The sequence below is a fragment of the Esox lucius genome, chromosome 18 (genome assembly GCF_011004845.1).
Source record: "Esox lucius isolate fEsoLuc1 chromosome 18, fEsoLuc1.pri, whole genome shotgun sequence".
NCBI classification, from domain to species: domain Eukaryota; kingdom Metazoa; phylum Chordata; class Actinopteri; order Esociformes; family Esocidae; genus Esox; species Esox lucius.
Window position 1 is genome coordinate 9,763,715 of NC_047586.1, and position 20,778 is coordinate 9,784,492.

Consider the following 20,778-nt stretch of genomic DNA (forward strand, 5'->3'; position numbering starts at 1 on the left):
CCCGCAAAACATAAAGATGAACAGCATTTGGAAACTTAACTTGACATCACAATATGTGCTGTTTATCCAGATTATATTTCCAGGTAATATATCCTGTTTATCCAGATTAGTTTAACTTAATTCAGTTTTTGGTGTTACTGAGGAACCTGTTCAGCACAAACTGCTATTTAATAGTATTTTTCCAATGAAGGATTCCACTAAGGTTGGTTTCAGATAACTAGCTTAAAGGAGAATATTTATTTTCACTCTAAATGGAAACTAGCTGTAGACAAACAGTGTCTCTCTTCCAAGATCTTTGAAACCAGAGCATGGCACCTTTTTCTTTTTAAATGTTCGGTTGAATCATGTACACAAGTCTGTATTTGCTATATATGGTGATGTAAACTAGTAAGAAGGGACTCATTTAATATTTTTTCATTTACATTTCAGTTATTTAGCAGATAGTCTTCTCCAAAGCAACATACAATAAGTACATCTCTCCATAGCCAGATGAGACAGCCACGTCACACTGGCACCAAGCACGTTTTCCCCCCAAAAAATAATCCGCAATATCACTGACAGTGATATGGGGGAAATGGGATTCATTTACGAAATACCATATAACTAATGCACGAATGAAGCAGTGTCAACCCCTATTTTAGCTAACAAGCTCAGATTTATGAGATTTGGAATGCTTACGCGCATGGATGGACCAACATAGCTAGGGAACAGTAAAGACGGCGGATAGACCATGCAGGGCAGATTGCAATTACACAACTTCAATCATGTGACATGTGCTCTCAGACATGTCCTAATGTAGCAGGCATTCAGCAAAACGCCAGCAACTAGATCCCCATGTAACTGTCTTGATGAGATTAAAAACAATGGCATCACAGGCTGAATACTGGATCTCCTGCATGTTGGGTACAGCGAGGTGTCCTCAGACACAGAACAGTCCATGTAGTAGGCTGATAATGACTCCAAATGTAAATATGTTATGCTTGACCCTGACTGACATGTGGTTGGGATCAGTCGTGAAATGCAATTATCCTCCATAATTTCTCATTTCCATTCCCAAGCTAAATATCTTCTGATTGTTAGGGGAGACCGGGGATGGTACATTTAATCCGCAGCTTCACAAAAACACCACGCTGCTTACTAGTTATGCATTTATTTTAATTTTTTTATATATTAGCAAACCTCTACCGGTAGTAACTGTTAAAAATGTATATTGAATAATTATTGACCAATCCTGAATATGCTGTCCTTTTTAAAAAGATTCTGACACGCTTCACTTATTGTATCAATAAAACGTACGCTAACTATCAGGCAATAGATGGTGTGTAAATCATTTATTTACGTAAGTATTAAGAAGCTCTCAAAAGTTTGACAAATTATGAATTCCGATTCTTGCATTTAGTAATGGCCAAATGCAAAAAGTGAAAAAAAATTTTTTTAAGATTACGTTGAGCTTTTTTCTTAACAAAAGTAGTGCAATACTGTTTTGCTCCATCGGTTCGCTACTAGATTTGCCAATTGAGCTATTGTGTGTGAACCCTACCAACATAAAAACAAAGTGACTGGATTAACCCCACGTTAGCTACGTGTGTTCAGACGGTTGACATGAACAGTCACCTTGCCAGGTAAGGAACTATACATTGCATTGCAAGCTTCTCTCATTGACTTGAATTCAAAGAGCTGCAAAAGCTGGTTGATGTGTAACTGTAGCTAGCTATTGCAAACATCAGCTAACACATAGCTAACAAAGTGTGACCTGTAATTCAGTGGAGTGAAAATGAAGATTGGTGACGGTTCTAAATGTGTCTTATTTTATTGAGCTGTAGAAGTAAAAATAAAATTCAAACAAATCCTTTGTTTGAACTAGTTACTGAAAGTAAGCCACCAACAACAGAGTCCCTCAGATTTCCACACACGAAATGTAGTTCTATCTGCATGATGTGTCACTGCTGAGCACTGGATCCAACTATTGTGAGGCAAAGTGCAGTGGGTGGCAATCATTTTTAACTTAAAAATGTGCTATTGTCTCTATATCCAGCGCAAGTGCTTTCATTGCATTTTATTAATATTATAGAAATTATAGGTCTTTTTACAGTGATATATTGGGACAAATAATAGTTTTCTGCCCTTGTTACATCACTCGTACCTAGGCATTCTAATGGTGCGTTCTAAACAATACGTTCTAATCACACCGGTGTGATCATACACTTCAGGGACCACTCTAGTCTGATCACACTGGTGTGATTGTACGTGTCAAAGGGTTAAATGACCTAAAATGTATCATGCATACCGATAGCCACTAGCGGTGACGTTAACACCAATCGTCCGCCTTCAAATGTCAAATGACTTGAGTGTTCGTTGGCTTAGGGCAATATTATTGAGTGGAAGCAGCCAATAATGCATTTCAAGCACATTATTGAACAAAAAAAGAATCCAAAGACAGGATCTGTTGTTGTCACAATTACATTTTCAAGATATACAGTTTATGTAAAAACAACAACGAAAAAAATAATTAAAAGAATGTAAGCATGGTGTGTACAGGATTAGAGCTGCTGGCACCACTAGCTGTGCCGGTCCAAATTCTTCCTGGTTGGGTTGCAGATCAAGACGATAACTGATGGTTCCAACTGCCACTCTGCTGACCATTACTCCCCCCTGGACTATTCCTGTCCGTCTGGTAATACGTCTGACCTGGATTATGTTTTATAGACTCGGGACATAGCCCACATGCATTTAATAGTTACTACAATCTGTACTCTTAAAATGTTCCCCTGGCATAGCCAGAAGAGGACTGGCCACCCCTCAGAGTCTGGTTCCTCTCTAGGTTTCTTCCTATGTTTCGGGCCCCATTTAGGGAGGTTTTCCTAGCCACTGTGCATCAACACTGTTGTGGCTGGGTGTTTTGTAAAAGGACTTTGTGACAACTGCTGATTTAAAAAGGGCTTTATAAAAAAAAGATATTGTTTGATTGAACCAGCTTACAATGATTCCCTACACTATTCACAGCACTGAACAGAAATGTAGGGAATTTTAGCAACCAGAAAATTAGCAAGATAATTCAGTTTCCCTAAATGCAACATGTAACAGAGGGATCTCGCTTGCAGCTGCCTGCTATTGCCTGTTTGAGGGCAAGCATGTGGCTTTGGGAAGCTGATGAAAGAAATTAAAGCTGCCGCTCTTCCATTTGAGCCTGTACGTCTTCTGTTGGCCAATAGAAGTGTATTTCATTATTACCGAAAACATAATGTGAAAAATATGAAATATATATATATTTTTTAAATACTTACTAAAAACAACAGTTTGGCACATCATTAAAATGAAAGCACAGTCTTAGTAGTGCTCCTAGTTTCTAGGTGTAACAAACTATGGCATCTTCTAAAATATAAAATGATGATCTTTTTCAGTGCTCCAGCAAATTTAAAATGTAATCTCCAAGTTGACCTTAAATGCACTCAAAAAAGGTGAAGATCAGAGGTCTTTGTCTTGTGTACACACTCATACAGGCTGGACAGCTGCTTTAAAGGCTGTTTCAAATCAGACACCAGCTTATATCTGACATTCTGAATTCCACATATTTTCCTACATGATGCAACACTGCACAACCTTGAACTTGAATGGCGTTTCAGGATATCCTTTGGACTGCCTTATGATACCTAACCTAGTTTGCCCAAGTACTGTACAGTGAATCCCCAGCCCCTGGCTCCCTCTCCCAGAAACCCTGCTCCCTCCAGAGAATTGGCCTTTCAGCTACAGTGAAAAGAGGTCATATGCTCTCACAAAGACAGGCAAAGCAAAAACACTGCAGCAATCTTTCTCCCTTTAATAGCGGCATGCTATTGAGACGATGCAGCACTTTGTGATTACCCAGTTAAAATATCCTAACTTCAGTTTATAATCTACCGTAATGTGTGTCATGTTGTAATATAAGCAGTATGCATGTTAAGGTTTGGAATATTTTTGCCGTTTCACTGTCAGTCCTGATTATTATAATTAATGGCACAAAATGTTGCAGCTACATTTACTAGAGAGTTGTGGAATAGCTAAAATTCGCTGCTCTTTGAATACGATGTAAACCAATTTGATGTATATCAACCTTTGCTCATTTCCTGCAAATGCAGGACTCTGGAGATGTTTACATTTAACAGTTTTGCATTTAGAAGATGCTCTTATCAAGAGTTATGTTCCATGAATTAATTTATCTTCAGGTAACTTGGTGGGACACCCACACAACCCAATAATTTTAAAGAAGTTACTTACAGCAAAGTTTGCACTAGAACGAAGAGAAAGTATGTCGTTCTATCTGTGATTTTACTTAATCAGAAAACAGAACAACGCAGATCGAGGAACCAAAGTCAACTTCAAATGCAATCCAAGGGTCCGGGTACTGGGGGAGAGGGAGAATGATGAGATAACATTTTTGAGTCACAACCAGGTCTTATCATGTTTTTCAGTGTTGTTATCCCCAAGGTGCAACACAGGAATCAGCAGACAAGTCTTTTCTTTTGTGGTGTCCAAGACAACTCTGTTTTACTTAGTCCCTTTGTCAGTGAAAGGGACCCTAAAGTGTGTTTACGGCTGTCTCCTGATGATGGAGCAGATGTTCCACACTATTACCTTCCTAGACATGTTAGGCAGCCACTCTAAATGTGGAATTGCAGAGGCCTGCTGCTTTCCATCGTCAACACAAGTGCCATTTTATGAATTCCTTTGTGTTTGAGGTCTTCAACTGACTAATGCTTTCTTACCAAGCTGCCACAGCAACCGGCATCATTGTTACCATGGAGACACCATATCTGGTTGTCTGTGTTTCAGATGGGCGTCAGTGTCAGGTACTGAGTGTGTGTGTTTTAGATTGGTGTCAGTGTCATGTTCTGGTTGTGGATATTTCAGATAGGTGACAGTGTCAGCTATGAGATGTGTGTGTAACGGACAGGTGACAGTGTCAGGTATGAGATTTGTGTGTTTCAGACAGGTGACAGTGTTAGGTACGGGATGTGTGTGTTTCAGACAGGTGACAGTGTTAGGTACGGGATGTGTGTGTTTCAGACAGGTGACAGTGTTAGGTACGGGATGTGTGGGTTTCAGACAGGTGACAGTGTTAGGTACGGGATGTGTGTGTTTCAGACAGGTGACAGTGTTAGGTACGGGATGTGTGTGTTTCAGACAGGTGACAGTGTTAGGTACGGGATGTGTGTGTGTGTGTGTCTATGGCGTTGAGGGTGTGTGAATGTGTATGTGTTCCCCCAATCAAATGTCTTATTTGGAATAATGTCACAAAGATCTGCTGAAAGAGTTTGAAAGAATCACATTTAGAGATAGCCATCTCTATGTTTAGCACTTCACAATGTTCCTTTGTGTGGCGACGTACTTATTTTAAGGAAAACCTTTTTGAACTTTCTGAATGCCGTGTCTCATTTCAGAGAAGGTGACAATAGAAGCTGCCACATACAGTCTTAACAGTGCCAATTCAGCTAAGTGGCAATGTTTTTAAATGTCCTCTAGAAGTAATGAATGCGGATATACACTAAAAGGAACTTCTGATGTATCTTTTACCGTTTTTTTTCCATGATTGAGGCATAGTTACTTGTCCACTTATCTTCAAGCTACATCTTGAATCTGGTCAGCCTCGGAGAAAACCGTTACATGATCTTAGTTGAATAAAGAGCTGGATACCAGATAACACTTTGTTAACAGTTAGTCTGTGAGCAGTTGGAAAAATGTGTGCAATACAAAAAAGAATGACAGTTCACCTTGAAAAGGTCATCTATTCTCAAATCAAGGTTGGTTTTTGTTTTTTGTTGGGTTTTTTTTTGTTGGTTTTTGTTCTCTTGGCACAAATGAACCTGAATCCCTGCGGAATTACAAAGTAAATCCCATTTAACCCAGCTGCAAAATAAATATTTATGAACAATTCCCCCAGCCACAAATTTTCAACTGAATATATGTTGTTTTTAGGTATAAAGGGGTGGGGCAAATTAATTAGAGCGTTGCAGTTTGAAGGGAAAAGTGTAATTACAACCTTGTGAAATTGTGCTCTTTAACCTTTAATCTTAAAAGGTATTTGATGAAATATGTGAACTAATCATTATGCACCCATCAGTGGCTGACAGAATAGATAGAACTATTGGAAATAAAACACAACTGGAGGACATTTTTGATACAAACAAGAATGGCTAGATATTATTATTCAAACTTTTGTATGCTTCATGTAAAATGTTGTCAGTCCTTATTTGAAAAATGTATGAACTTTGTTGGATGTAATATATTCCTATGGAATTTAATATAGAATGCAATGTTCAGACAGGTTGAATTTCTTGATGTTTACTGAATTTATGGAATTATATTGCATATTATTTTAATTATTACATATTATTCAATGCTTCAAAGACCTTTTCAAATCTTTTCATTAAATATATTTATTACATAGATATAGCTTGCTTGGGAGAGGGGGAACATGGGATCGTTGCCAATGATGGAAGTGTGCCCTGAGTTAAAAAGGTTTGGAAACCCTTACCTTAATATGTGGTGTCTTTAAAATAAAAGGCACAATATGCGGTGGAATATGAACAACATTCCACCACCAAGCACTGTTCTTGGGCAAGAAGCATCACACAGTGCCTGGATACAGAACTTAGCAGTGGTATACTGGAAATATACCACAAACCCCTGAGGTGCCTTATTGAAGTTACCGGAATACGCTCTCATATAGGACAGCTTTTAACTAATCACCCTGATTTACACAATTTCTTAGGAAAGAAGATGTCAAAATCCATTGGCCCAAATTTGGTTAAGTTAAGCTTATAGAGGGCCATGAGGAGTCAACTTCCCCAGGTCCAGGTGTCCCAGATCTGGGCGCCTATCTTATTAAATTACTCAGCTGAAATAAATGTAGTGTACCACAGAGGTGTGTTACCGGCTGGGTAATTTTTGAATGGACGTTGTCCCTTCATCAATAATAAAGAAATGGGTGTATGGGTTGGCTCTCCCAAAAAGCTCTTATTTGGTCCAATCTGTCCACTGGTGGTTGTGTGTTCATGTGTATTTTGGCAAACGGCAGTTATGCTTTCTCACGTTTCTCTGTCAGCACTCTCTCTGGGTCCTTCTCTGGATCTCCTACCATACAACCCACTTTCATTGAATTGGAGATTGATGCGGCAAGTTAAAACCGGTCTACATGTCTGAAGGTCAGCTTGAGTCTCTGTGGCAGTTGATGCTTTGTCCACCATTCGAACAATCTTTTGCTACATTGTTTTCCATGGAGGTCTGTTCTGGCCACATCCGGGGAGGCTGTCTAGAAAGGCATGGACCTTAAACTTCTTGATTGCGTTATGTACAGTACCTTGAGATTCAAGACCTTGAGATGTGCCCATGTACGGCTAATGTCTTGTGTCATGGCTTCCTCAGACGACACTCTGGCTTTCTTTTCTCCGTGCTCATTGTGGTACACACAGTGACACAAAACAGGATCCATTTTCTCCATTGGAAATTGGTTGAATGAGTAGTTTTTGCAGTTGACTGCAGATATTGTTTTGCAAGGGGGTCCAGAACATTGGCTTCCTGTAGAAAAGACGTTTGTAGAAAACTGTTGTTTTATGTGTTATGAACAGTATAAAAAACGTTTCTTTTTTTTACTGAAGCCTACTGCAAATTATAGTGCATTGTGGAAATGTCTGTGTATCAAATGGTGTGTAAGTCCACACCCCAAAATACAGTTGAGTATCACTGGAGCGCCATTTACCTTTTGACCACTAGTCGTGCAAGGTATTGTTGTTTCTGGCTCATTAAACTATGTTGAGGTGTTCCTAATAAAAGGCTACATGTTTTGCAACCACGAATCCTCTACTGAGTTTACCACCACATGGTTCAAATGCCAATTTACATGTAGGGGATACAATAAACCTTTTACAGACACATCGGAAATAATTTCTCATATGGCCCTTTGTTAACAAGCCCCATGCTACCAGTGGGAAAACCGTGAAATAATTCACAAATAAACCCCAAGGTCTGTAAAAATGTCAAGATTACCATTTAACAATCCTTCTAAATTCTGAAAGGACCATTGGTGTGGGGCTGGTGATCAGACATCAGGCATTGTGGGACATTCCCCAACCCTCTACAGCCCTTCTCAGCCTCTCAAACCCTAAAGCTGAAGAAAGTCCCATATGAGCCCTGGCTCACCCCAATCCGCCTATGAAAATGTTGTTTTTTGGTATCCAGCTGAGCCAGATATGCACTGAATAAACACAGGAAATGACAGAGCCTGAAACATCTGCAACATTTCGATATGGATCTCTGGGCTCTTAGCCCTAATTGTTCCTTCTACGTCTGCTGCTCGTTCTTCACTCTGAGAGTGCTTGCATGTCATAGCAGGCAGCATGAAAAGGGAAAGCGTTTATCATTTAGTGGGAGGTATATCACATTTGTGTTGTGGGGTCAGCATAGATCATTCTTTTATTCATAAATCCTCATAGAACTTGGTTTAATTTAATAATGGCTTTCCATGATTAAAGGCAGCATGAAGAACCGCGGTTGAAACATTACTGTTCAATATTCGTATCAATAATAGTATTTACGTTCGAAGAAATGGAAACCATTACATTAATACTCGATTCAGATGCATTGACTTCTCCACGCATACATTATTCAAATACGCTTTTCAGTGTTTTTTTCTCTTCTTCTGACTGTGCGTCACTTATAGTGACGTATCACGTGGTTTTACAGAGCTTTTTCCTAGTACCATCCCCTGAAATGCATTATTCCGAGCTAAAGGGATCGTCTCTATCCTCGAAAATGCTGATGGAGAGAGCCTTATCTACAAGCAACCAGTTCATAGAGGAATTAAGTGGACATGAGAGATCATCTTGATTCTATTCCAAAAGGATTTTACAGTGGACCGCGCTTTCCCCCCAGATGTGAACACTTAAACCGGAATTTTCTCCATGACAAACTTTCTATGCTGATTTTATTGTTTGTTTTTAAAGCCAACTAAACTTAGTAGGCTAAACTGAAATAATATTTTACGTTTTTACTATTGACTATCAACTGAAGTTTTTGAGCGGACTGAATGGCCATCACGGGACATAACTGAAAAAAAGTTGAGACGGTTGAAAGTAAAACAATAGACGTTTTCCGCGCGTCGCACTGGTGGGAACAGATTGTACAACCGTGCGCGTTTCTAGAAATGGAGAGTATTTATAAGACTTTGCTTATTTTGAACTTTTTTTCGCATCGGTACCCATTGTACGTTTCATTGGAATACAAACTGACATAGCGAGCAAATCATGAGTGTTAAGAAAGATGGGTTGCATTATAATTTCCTATGCGTGATGGACGAATAACAACAGACAATCAGCCTCTTTTACAGGTAAGCAAGAATCGCCTTATTTTATTTCAAGAAAATTGTTGGTCTATATGGCTTTTCTGTAATCTTCTATAAAATATAGATGATTTGCCTGGTTCAATTTAAAAGGTTTTTTAAGGCTTTGAAGACATCTGTCTCATGAAGCGGTTGTACTTTTATCAAAGATCATATCTCACTTAGATTTCTTAACTTATCCTTTAATCTTATTACAACTAGCTAATTAAAAATTCCTTCCCATCGTTTGTGCGTATTTGTTGTTATTCCGTTTTAAACCATTTACCAATACTGCCTTGTTTGTGCTGTAGGACTTTGTGCTATAAGGTGAACTGCGAAATTCTATTGGTATGTAGATTTCACATATCTCACAGCATAGCCTACTGGCGAACGTGTTTATAATTGTTAATTGCAAATGATTCATTTTATTTGAACTAGTCCCATAACAGTACCCAAACACACTGCAATCGATCTCGTCTAGAAGTTACTGACGTTGTTAATGTCAAATCCCTATTAAGACATGTTTTTTTCTGTACATAGTAGTCTGGTCCAACAATATTTGACCCTTACTGTTACACACAACTGTTATTGTTTCTGCGCTATTTCTGCCACTCTGTAATCTCCGGGCTGTTACTTTACACCTGTCTTTACACCTGTCTACTTTACAAGTGTCACGAAAATCCACTATACACACCTTAAGCACAGGGTCTGGAAATACACCTTCCCTTTGATTAACCTACTGCATGGATAATGCCCTGACCATCTCTTGTTTGAGGACTGCGGTCAGTATATCCATTGCCAAAGCAGACGTTTTCATTACGTTACCGTCTTCAGTGAAATGTAATCTATTTTCACTGACAACACTATTGTCTGTTTTCCTTTTTTGTTCTCTGACCGGCTGGATGATCTTTTCTCATTCACAGATGCTTATCATTCTGATAACCTCACTGAGTTATTAGATTTCCTGTTGTTGGAAGAATAAACAAAAAAACACAAAGCAGTGAAAACAAGGTTTATTATTCTAAACCCAGGCCTATTGTTAAGAAGAAGAAAGTCAATAATATCTGAACTCTGTACTGTTATCATCCAACCACTGCCTCCCAACGCTCATCTCCCTCTTGGTGACATTTAATAGTGAACTTCAAATGAGATCACATCAAAAGACTACACCACCCACCCCGGCTTCCTGGATAGAGTGTGCAGTCATACACACAGGTCTAAGAACTGTTATGCGTTTTCCAAAAAGGATCCTTTCTATCTACAGGGGAGTTGGACCTTTTTCCATACACGAACATATGACATTCATTACATTTGCCCTGCAATCATGTGCAGTGACCTTTAATGTTAACCAGTGCTTTCGATGCTGTATTTTGATTTGTATTTCTCTATAGGGCTATACCGAGAGTCTGGAACCTAATCTCTCAGTGTTGTCTGAGTGTACTGTGTAAACATGACAAGCTGTCCATGGTACATGGTATCATCCTGCTGTTTATTTGGACAGATGGAGGATGTCATTGACTCACACACTTGTTCACCTGGTAAACCTTGGTAGAGGACCATAGATCACACACCTCTTGGTAGAGGACCATAGATCACACCTGTTGGTAGAGGATCACAGATCACACACCTCTTGGTAGAGGACCATAGATCACACCTGTTGGTAGAGGACCATAGATCACACCTGTTGGTAGAGGACCATAGATCACACCTGTTGGTAGAGGACCATAGATCACACCTGTTGGTAGAGGACCACAGATCACACACCTCTTGGTAGAGGACCATAGATCACACCTGTTGGTAGAGGACCACAGATCACACACCTGTTGGTAGAGGACCATAGATCACACCTGTTGGTAGAGGACCATAGATCACACCTGTTGGTAGAGGACCACAGATCACACACCTCTTGGTAGAGGACCATAGATCACACCTGTTGGTAGAGGATCACAGATCACACATCTCTTTGTAGAGGACCACAGATCACACACCTGTTGGTAGAAGACCACAGATCACACACCTGTTGGTAGAGGACCACAGATCAAACACCTGTTGGTAGAGGACCACAGATCACACACCTGTTGGTAGAGGACCACAGATCAAACACCTGTTGGTAGAGGACCACAGATCAAACACCTGTTGGTAGAGGACCACAGATCACACACCTGTTGGTAGAGGACCACAGATCAAACACCTGTTGGTAGAGGACCACAGATCACACACCTGTTGGTAGAGGACCACAGATCAAACACCTGTTGGTAGAGGACCACAGATCACACACCTGTTGGTAGAGGACCACATATCACCATAGCCAATCAGGGCTAGCTAAAATCCCAATCCCAAATCAACACCTAAGACCTTCATCTCATGCACTTGTGGAGATCGAATAGGATTTCAAAAGGAATCCTATTGCGTCTTACACCTATCCTGTCTGAGGGCTAGGTTTATATATTACCAAATAGCTCACACCTGCCAAAACATGTCAGATCTGCATACAGCGTAGGGATTAGGCATCCATTTCGGGTTGGGCCAAAAAAGATTGCAGGACTTAACAACACACCACCACAGTGCACACAAAAGCACAACATCAGAATCATTCGCTAAGTGCCTACTCATGTGTACTCCAAATGGTGCCACAGATAGAAGACATTTAGAGACAGGATCAGATAGAAGACATTTAGAGGCAGGATCTGATGGGGGGAAAAAAGAGTGGTGAAAATATAATTTAAAAAAGGTTTACAGTGGATGTAGACATTTACAGTAGAAAGATGAACAGAGTTTGAGAGCAGTGTTGTTCAGCCAGATGGAGGTGGCTTGATGTGATGAACCTGGTCTCTATGGGACTGTTGGCTGGTTGCTGAGTGCCTCAAGATGGAAAAAGAAACACATTATATGCAATTAGACCAACATAAAAAACGTAAGCCGGCAGGTGGAAAACGCTGTCTGTCGTCATCTGTCCTCAACGTGCATCACACCTGGTCTCACACAACAACACAGTAAGTTAGAACAACATTGCTGGCAGCAGCCTTTGAAAACACCTGTAGGCTGCGGAGGGAAGCAGACAGAAATAACATAAGCAGCACTGGGACATACAGTTTTTTTTTGCAGTTTATGCAGGAATGCCGCTTGGAAGCTGCTTTCCCTGTGCTACAAGTTCAGAATTTCCTTTGTATTTTTAGGAAAAATGTCATTTCAGATTTACGCATAAGGAGTCATCCTAATGAGGAGCAGTCATACATGTAATTATTTCATCACCCAGAGAGGAAATAAAAGACATGGGAAAGTAGTTTGTGTATGTGTATGTGTGTGTGTGTAAGCTCATTTTTGAAAGAGTTAGATAGGAGTGAGTGAAAGAGAATGGAGTAGAGAGGCACAGATGGAGCATACTAGGCAGCACTGTGTTCTTTCAAATCTGGATTCATAAACTTGCTGACATTATGCATTCTTTTGGTCTTTATTGAAGAAAGGAAAGCATCTGATTTTAAAGAGTTAAAACATTATTTTATTTAATAACCTAATGTCTATGTGACAAGACTAGAAATAATATTATAACAATTGTCATCAGTTGTAATGGGGAAGGTACATAAAGACTATTTCTTTATTATTTAACATTTCAAAACAGTCTCACACTCAATTCCCACAAAGAAATACAAAAAGTAATGTCGCAGATGTTTTACAGCATTTTTGAGAGACCTGATTAGTGTGAAAAACATACATAAACATACAGTATTTTGTCTCTTTTTTTTTGTATTTTCATGAATATTACTTTGTGCAAAAATAAAATGTACTGCCTCAGATATTTGCACATTTTGTGTGACCTGATTTGTGAAACCAAGAAGTGTTGCACTTACTTTGTGAGAAAATATCGTTCCTTTACTTTGAAAGGCGTCTTCAGTGACTGGAAAAAGAGCATGGATGGTTGGGTAATTGGAGGACAGTGATGGCAAACATAGCAAGCAGAGTGTTTTGATTTCTTTGTTTTCCTGCAGCTGTAGTTTATTAAGTTAATAACCTTTCTTGGTTACCGAGTGATTTTGTCCCTGCTCATTACTATTATCTGTTAATCTGTTTTACAGTACAGTTTTACTCTAATCTGGCAAACCTAACAAAATGTAGGAATCCTGTCTGATATTGCACCCTTTTAGTGTACCACATTCAGAGCATATGCTTGAACAGGATATAGTACCATTACCTTTTCAAAGTAGATGAAATAATCCTGTCTAAATGTATGTACAAAGAGCACATCAGATTCGCAAAGTCTGAAAAATACAGATGTAATTTGTGCTTTCATTCGAATACTTCCTCACAAATTTAGTGGCAAAAACATTTTTGTGCACAAATCAAGTTTCACAAAAATGCACAAAATGTGTGGTTTAGATTTGTGCATATTGTCGTACAAGTCTACAAAAAAAATCACAAAACCCTGCAAAATCTGCTTTGTTACTTTTTGTACATATTCAGTGTGAAACTGTGTCAAACATCTGTGTTGGACCGACATGGTTCAAAGTACCAATAAATCAATAAGTGAATGTACTTTTCATTTTCTTCTAATTACCACCGTCTTGGAGCTAGGTTTGGGCCCAAGTATATTGTACAAATGCTCGTACCAAAATAGTGATGAGGCCACCCCAAGGTTGAATGATCAGGAGGGCAGCTCCAGCCACCTGAAAAGGCGTCGGTAAACATAGCATGCCTGTCACTCAACCTCTTTGTCTTTACAGGGCCGTGGACAGTGATAGTGATGATTTCAGCTGGTGGAGTGATCACTGGCCACCTCGCTGCGCTGAAGAGGCAGGACTCTGCCCGCTCCCAGCACCACCTTCCCATCCACTCTCCAGCTCCCAGGGAGGCCCAGGAAAAGAGGAGGGCAAAGCGTAAGCCCCGGGCCGACGTGGTGGTGGTCAGGGGAAAGATTCGTCTCTACTCTGCCTCTGGGTTCTTCCTCATCCTGGGTGTGTTGATTCTGATGGTGGGCATTGCCATGGCTGTGCTGGGCTACTGGCCCCACAAAGAGCCCCTAGGAGCATCCAGCGCTAAGCTATCTACCAATGACACCCATTTGACCCTGGAGCAGGGTGGTGTGCTGGCCCGGTTCCTTAAGCAGCACCTGCACTCGGACAAGATGAAGATGCTTGGCCCGTTCACCATGGGTATCGGAATATTTCTCTTCATCTGCGCCAATGCCATCCTGCATGAAAACAGGGACCGGGAGACCAAGGTGATCCACATGAGGGACATGTACTCCACCGTCATTGACATCCACAGTCTTAGGATCAAAGAGCACAAGTACATGAATGGGGCCTCCTCCGGCCCCTATCGGGAACAGGAGCTCCGGACCTATGAGAACCAGTGTGCGTCCAGGCTAGCTGCTAACACCCTGCTTGGGTTCCCCGGGATGGGGAACGACGTGAGGGTGTCTCGCAGGGCCAGCTCTATGGAAGACGAGGATGGTCTCCTCAACGAGGCCAAAGGGGGGCACGGCCTCCTGCCTCCGATCTACAGGGAGCGCTCTGGCTCAATCTTCGGCCCTCGGCGCGGGGGCAGTCACGGCTGGGACGAGGAGTGTGGCCTCCCCAGGAGATGCCAGACCCGGTCCATTGTATCGTCCTCCATCAGTGCTTTCACCCTGCCCGTCATCAAGCTAAACAACTGCGTGATCGACGAGCCGGACGTGGACAGCATCACAGAGGACCTGGAGCACACCAGGATGAGATCCGGGCCCCCGTCTATGGAGTCCCTGTCCCTCACCGTGCCTGTACCGGCAGGCATCGTCAAAACCTACAAACCCCCGGGTGTCACGCTCCTCAGGAGTAACTCAGCCACCGAGTCGCACTCCTCGTCCTCGCGCGGCTCTCTGTCCCCGGGCTCTGCCAGTGGGAGGCACCTGTCTCCTGGGGCTGACCGCCAGGACTTTGGGTCCAGCAGCTCCCTCCACATGCGCTCCTCTCACTCCAAGTCTCTGGACTTGGACAGGGGGCCCAGAACCCTGACAGTGGAGCCAGAGCAGAGGAAACATCCCAGTTGGCCCCGGCTGGACCGCAGCAACAGCAAAGGCTACATGAAGCTTGAGAACAAGGAGGATCCTATGGACCGACTGCAGCTGCCCCAGACGGCAGTTAAACGAGATTATACCAAGAAAGAGAAACTGCTCATGATCTCCAGGTCTCACAATAACCTCAGCTTTGAACACGATGAGCAGTTTATAAGCCATGCTATGAAACGTGGGAGCTCCGAGACTCGGTTTTAAATAACTAACAAAGTCAATGACCAATGAGTAAACGGTTGGCAAAAACACATTTACGACCAGGTTTCAGCATTTGAGTCCAACTACTTGAGACCAAAATCTAACAATTGTGTTTGTATGACAGTATTATTCTGCAGTAGTGGTCACATCTCTTGCAGTTCTCTGTCAGAGTGTTGAATAGGATATTGTTTGTATGGTAACATGTTGTTTTGGACTGGAGCGCTCAGGTAGTTTGCCTTTTTTCTTGGAATGAGTCTAAAGACGAATAGGTGTGTTACTTGTGGTTGATATATTTGCAGCGCCAATCAGTTTATTGGAAGTGTTTAAATTAGGTGAACTTGAGGCAGTGGGAACGAATATGATAAACATGTGGTTTGTTTTACTCTTCATGTTTCTATGGAATACTACAGCATCATCCTTGCATCAGTTACTGTCATTTTGTAGATGGCCAATCTCTACGTGAAGAGGCACCATTCACCCACGTTTAGTCAACACTTTCCAGTGGTGTCTGAGATGTTGTGTGGGTAAACTAAACATATTACCCAGAGTTTAATGTAAAGCAGATCTAAACATATGCTTGTTATAGTGCCACTGTGTGGTCGCTATGAATGTTCTTGCATAATGTCAGGATTTGTTACAATGCAAATATTTTGGACTGATTTATATGCATTTATGTGCCAGAACACTCTGACATGAATGTTTGTTGGTGAATAGTGGCCATGGTGTTTTTGGAACAATTCTGGAAATTATTGCATTGAGCATCCATAGATGGTTCTCTGCAGATTGGTAAGAGGTATCAGAGTAGCATCTTAAGTGTTCTTTACAAAATAAAAAATGGCCGAAAATCTATAATGGCCGACTTTATGAGTCCTTGAGACAAATTTGCTCCTTAGTGAGTAGAGGGATGTTCCACATTTCATGACTTTAGGTAAAACGGGGTGACGGGTGTGCTTAGAAAAGTGTTTTCAGGCTCTTGTTAAAACAGCTCCATATGGTCAATTCTGTGTCATTTTGTAACTGCTGGATTTTTATGGTGATTCTTATGATAACAGATTCACAGTCCCCTCCCCAATTTCATTGTGGCGGATAACTAGTCTTCGTATGTTCAAGAGTTAGCTACATATATCTGCTATGGATTTTTTCATAATTGATTGTTCTCAACACACTGCTGTTTTTGTAAACAGAAGCTAATGAAACATAGCAAGTTAAAAACTTGTACAATTTAACAATGTCAAAATAATAAATGACTGGCATGTTCAGTTACACATTTGTAGAATAAAAAAAAGCAATGTTTTTCAGTGAATAGCATTTGTATATTATACATTTGTCTTTTCTCTAGCCTTAACTTAAAATGTGCTAAACTTATGTAGCCATACATTTATTATAAACACCTAAATAACTGTCCAAAGTCTGTTCATCATTGAATCATTATCTGGAACAGCACAATGTATCTCAGCTCTTATATGGTATTCTTATATTATTACAATCCCTTGAATTCTTTACGTCAATGAACTGAGAAGTTATTCCAAAATTGTTCGTCGAACAACATAAACTTTTTATCTGTTGAGAAGAGAAAATATCTTTGCCATTGGCAAGGAAGTGAATAGTTTCCCATATTCAACAATAGGAGCTTTGGGAGAATAAACTGAAGCTGCCAGAGTAGAGGAGACTCATAAGATGGCTCCATCTGGAGAGGGAGTCAACAAAGATGTGAGCCTTCCAGGAAGCCTGATATTTAAACAAGGATTACACATTTTCAACATGAAATGGAGAAACAGTTCCCTTCAGATGGTTAAGATCTGATGTACGTAATGTTCCTCAAAGTGTAATGTCATTCTAACTGGACTCCAATTGAAAATACATTGGTTTTACATTTTCATACAATTCTCCTTTTATTACAATTTTGTTCAGTTTATTTACCAGTGTCTTATAAACTGGTTTTATATATGTATATGTATATATAAACCAAATTATATATAACAAATTGACAAAAAAAAAGAGGCAATCAATGAAACTTTGAATGGCTAGAAACTGGGCCTATTTGGGGACAGACTTGGACAGCTGAAGAAGCAGCGGTATGAATTCTCACCTGCCTCATATACTCAAGATATTAGCCTCTGAATATTATTTATAGTCATAGTCGTTTGAGTGCTATTTGGCAAATTCCAGGAGGCATGTCATATGCCTCTTACTCAGAGATGGTTGTACTTCACATTTCTGCAGAAACACAGAAGCTCTGTTAGAGTTGTCATTGGGTTCTTGATTTCATCCGTCACCCTGGCCTTTCTTGCTCAGTTACTTAGTTTGGCTGGACAGCAAGTTCTAGGAAGTGTCTTGTTGGTTCCCAAATTCTTCCATTTGACACTGTGAAGCGTGGGACCATATAGACAGGTGTGTGCCTTTCTAAATCATGTCCAATCTATTTTATTTGCCACATGTGTACTCCAATTAAATTTTATAGTCTCAAGGATGATCAAAGGACACAGGATGCATTCAAGCTCAATTTGGGGTATCATGGCAAATAGTCTGAATACTTGTCTAGATGAGATACTTTCACTATTTTCAATAAAATTTATAAAATATTGTTATTGCTCTGTCATTATGGGGTATAGATTGATGACAAAACAAAGTATTCAGGCAATTATAAATTATGTCTATCAAAACAAAGTGTGAAGAAAATGAAAGGATCTGAATACCTTCCGAAGCCACGTTGTATGTTATTAAGGTAGTATCATGTGAATGAAGCTCTGACTAAGCTTTCAATGTTCCTAGTTAGTGAAAATACTTCATAGAAATGAAAAACAAATAGTTGTTTGGACATTTGTTTAGTAGTTTCATATGATCTACTTTCGACTCAGCTCCAGATGGATCAGCATCCTCTGCAGAAAAAGGTCATGGATAAAGTTGGAGATAGTTTGGGATATGACAAGGAAGACAAAGTTTGACTGAGGCCAGCTGTAGAGTTAACATAAAAGCAAAAGAAACATTGCAGCTTCAAATAACAATCAACAAACCAAAAAATCTCATATCTATTTTCGTCAATAGACAGAAACTGTACTTTGAAATTCAAATGTCCTGGTCAAGTCTGTGATGTTAGTTTTGCCTTCTGTGCTCAGTGGGGAGTTCCCTGTCACTGATGGCTAATTTATTTTGTGCTGCAGGACTGAGTTAATTGTTAGCGGATTCCTTGGGGTGTGAGCCTCGCTTCCTCACCAGGGGAATGTGAACTTTTTGTAGGACCCAGAGCCTAAGGATGCCATTCTAGCTTATTATGGGTATCAACCTCTAACTGTCCAGGAAGGGGTCCAGAACCCCCTCTGACTGCCATGGCAACAAAGGCAATTTTTAGTATTTGACCCTGAGTGTAACTAGGCAGTCAACGTAGAGTTGCCAAGGTCAAAACCAGAGAAAACGTTAAATGAGAAATCTGTAGGTTCAACCTGATAGCGTCTACAAGGGGAATGGCGGTGAGTAGTAAAGACATGAATGAACTGCCAAGGTTGTCCATTAACAAAACACATGTCTTTCTGTTCCATTCTTTACTTAAACTGCATTGACGCTGTAATGGAAATAGTGAACAAGTGTTTATATTGGCATAGATGTGTTGGTAAAGTGAGGCCAGGGGTTTACTCAGAGGTTATGATAGAGGATGTAAGCATAACTTTAAAAACATAAAAACTATAATGTAATTTCTGCTAGAATATGTTTGCTTATGTTGTGGGTAGGTGGAAGTGGGATTAATTCCATCACATCTTATATGTAGTGTTTTTTGGCCTTTTACTCTACATCGGGATTAGTTGTCCCGTATGCCTAGGTAAGGCGTCCAGCTGTCCCATATCAGGAATTAGGATGCATTCTAAAGCTGGTTAGTATTAAGATAGTTAAAAAGCTGTTTCTAAAATTCAGCTGCAGGTATTGTAACTGAATATGATCAGGTATTTATAGAGTTAAGTGTTTATATAAATGTTATAAATGTGGTGTGTTTCCCACTACTCATTATATTTTATTTCATTATGATGTACTTCTTTTCAGGCAGTCTCGTCCAGATGTCGGGAGTTTCATCTTCTTCTGTGGTTTGGTAAAATACAGTTGCCTTGACGGACTTGATGCAGCAGGTGTGGCTACCAGGTTGAGATCGGGTCACATGTTTGTAAGGCAAAGAACAACAAAGGTCAATAATAAGCAAGCTAGTTTCCTTCTCCTGCCTGTTTAGGACTGTTTTTCCCACAGTTACGTTAACGTGGTCAAAATTGGCAAAAGAAGTAGCCGTTCAGTGAAAATACTCTATATGTAAGGTTAACATAACTGCAGACGAAGAGTGTTAAACATGGAGGGCCACTTTGTACCAATGTTCTAGCTAGCTAGCTATAGGCTACTGTTGTTTTTCACGTTACTAATGAGATCTTATCCGCGGTAAAGACATTGCAAAATCTGAAACATTTCGAAAGTATGTAGCTTCTCTTTCGCAACAGAGACTTGAACTATTAAAGGGTTATGTAGTTTCACACTGTTGTGGATGGCCCCCAATTGAATAAATCATGATTTGTTGTTTGTAGATCATACAGTCAGATGTGTAACCTGGAAAATTGTAAGACTGAGCTAGGCAGACAGTATAGACTGGAGAGCTTCTTAGAGAGCTGTAGGGTATGCTGGGTTTTGATTTAACTCACCTGGAAGACCAGGTGTATTGAATTTGGTCTCTGCAGCCCAGTAGTGAAGAAAGCTCAGCTCTTTTTCTTCACTCAAAATCTCAACAGTTTCAGTTGGATCTTTTAACAAATTCTGTTAATTTGATTTCTTAATACCCGGACCCACTGCCTGTGAAAGATGTATCCCCTAAAAATGTAAAAGAATCATGACTCAAGAACTATGTTAGGGATGGAAATAAGATATTGTTCTCCCTTTGAAGCATGATATAGGTCAGGTTGCATTCGCAACCAGATATTTTATTTATTTAACAGTTATTTAACGAGGTAAGTCACTTGAGAATCAATTCAAATGCAAGACAAGACAGTACACAGAACAACATAAATCATGTAAGATAAACGAAGGATAACATCGTGATAAAAACGGGGACTAGCACAAACTACAGCAGCCCACCAAACAATTTATTCTTGAGTTGAAGTTTGTTTAGCAGAGGCAAACCGCATGTGTTTCGGTTCTTTTTACCTGCTTGTTTCCGGCT

The 20,778-nt window shown here is 40.3% G+C and overlaps 1 protein-coding gene across 2 annotated transcripts; it reads left to right on the top strand.

The window, feature by feature from the left end:
* The first annotated feature begins 1,581 nt into the window (after nt 1–1,581).
* On the top strand, nt 1,582–16,457 carry tmem200a (transmembrane protein 200A). Of its 2 annotated transcripts, none has more exons than XM_010882925.2 (2): nt 1,582–1,622; nt 14,071–16,457. In XM_010882925.2, exon 2 carries the CDS (start codon nt 14,091–14,093, stop codon nt 15,594–15,596), a length of 1,506 nt encoding a protein of 501 aa, XP_010881227.1. In that variant the 5' UTR covers nt 1,582–1,622; nt 14,071–14,090; the 3' UTR covers nt 15,597–16,457. The 2 variants fall into 2 exon arrangements, with proteins under 2 accessions (XP_010881227.1, XP_010881226.1); XM_010882924.3 differs by lacking the exon at nt 1,582–1,622 and adding an exon at nt 8,667–9,361.
* The last annotated feature ends 4,321 nt before the right edge of the window (nt 16,458–20,778 follow it).

Coding starts and splice junctions, on each gene's coding strand:
- tmem200a (XM_010882925.2), top strand. CDS start 14,091: ATGATTTCAGCTGGTGGAGTGATCACTGGCCACCTCGCTGCGCTGAAG.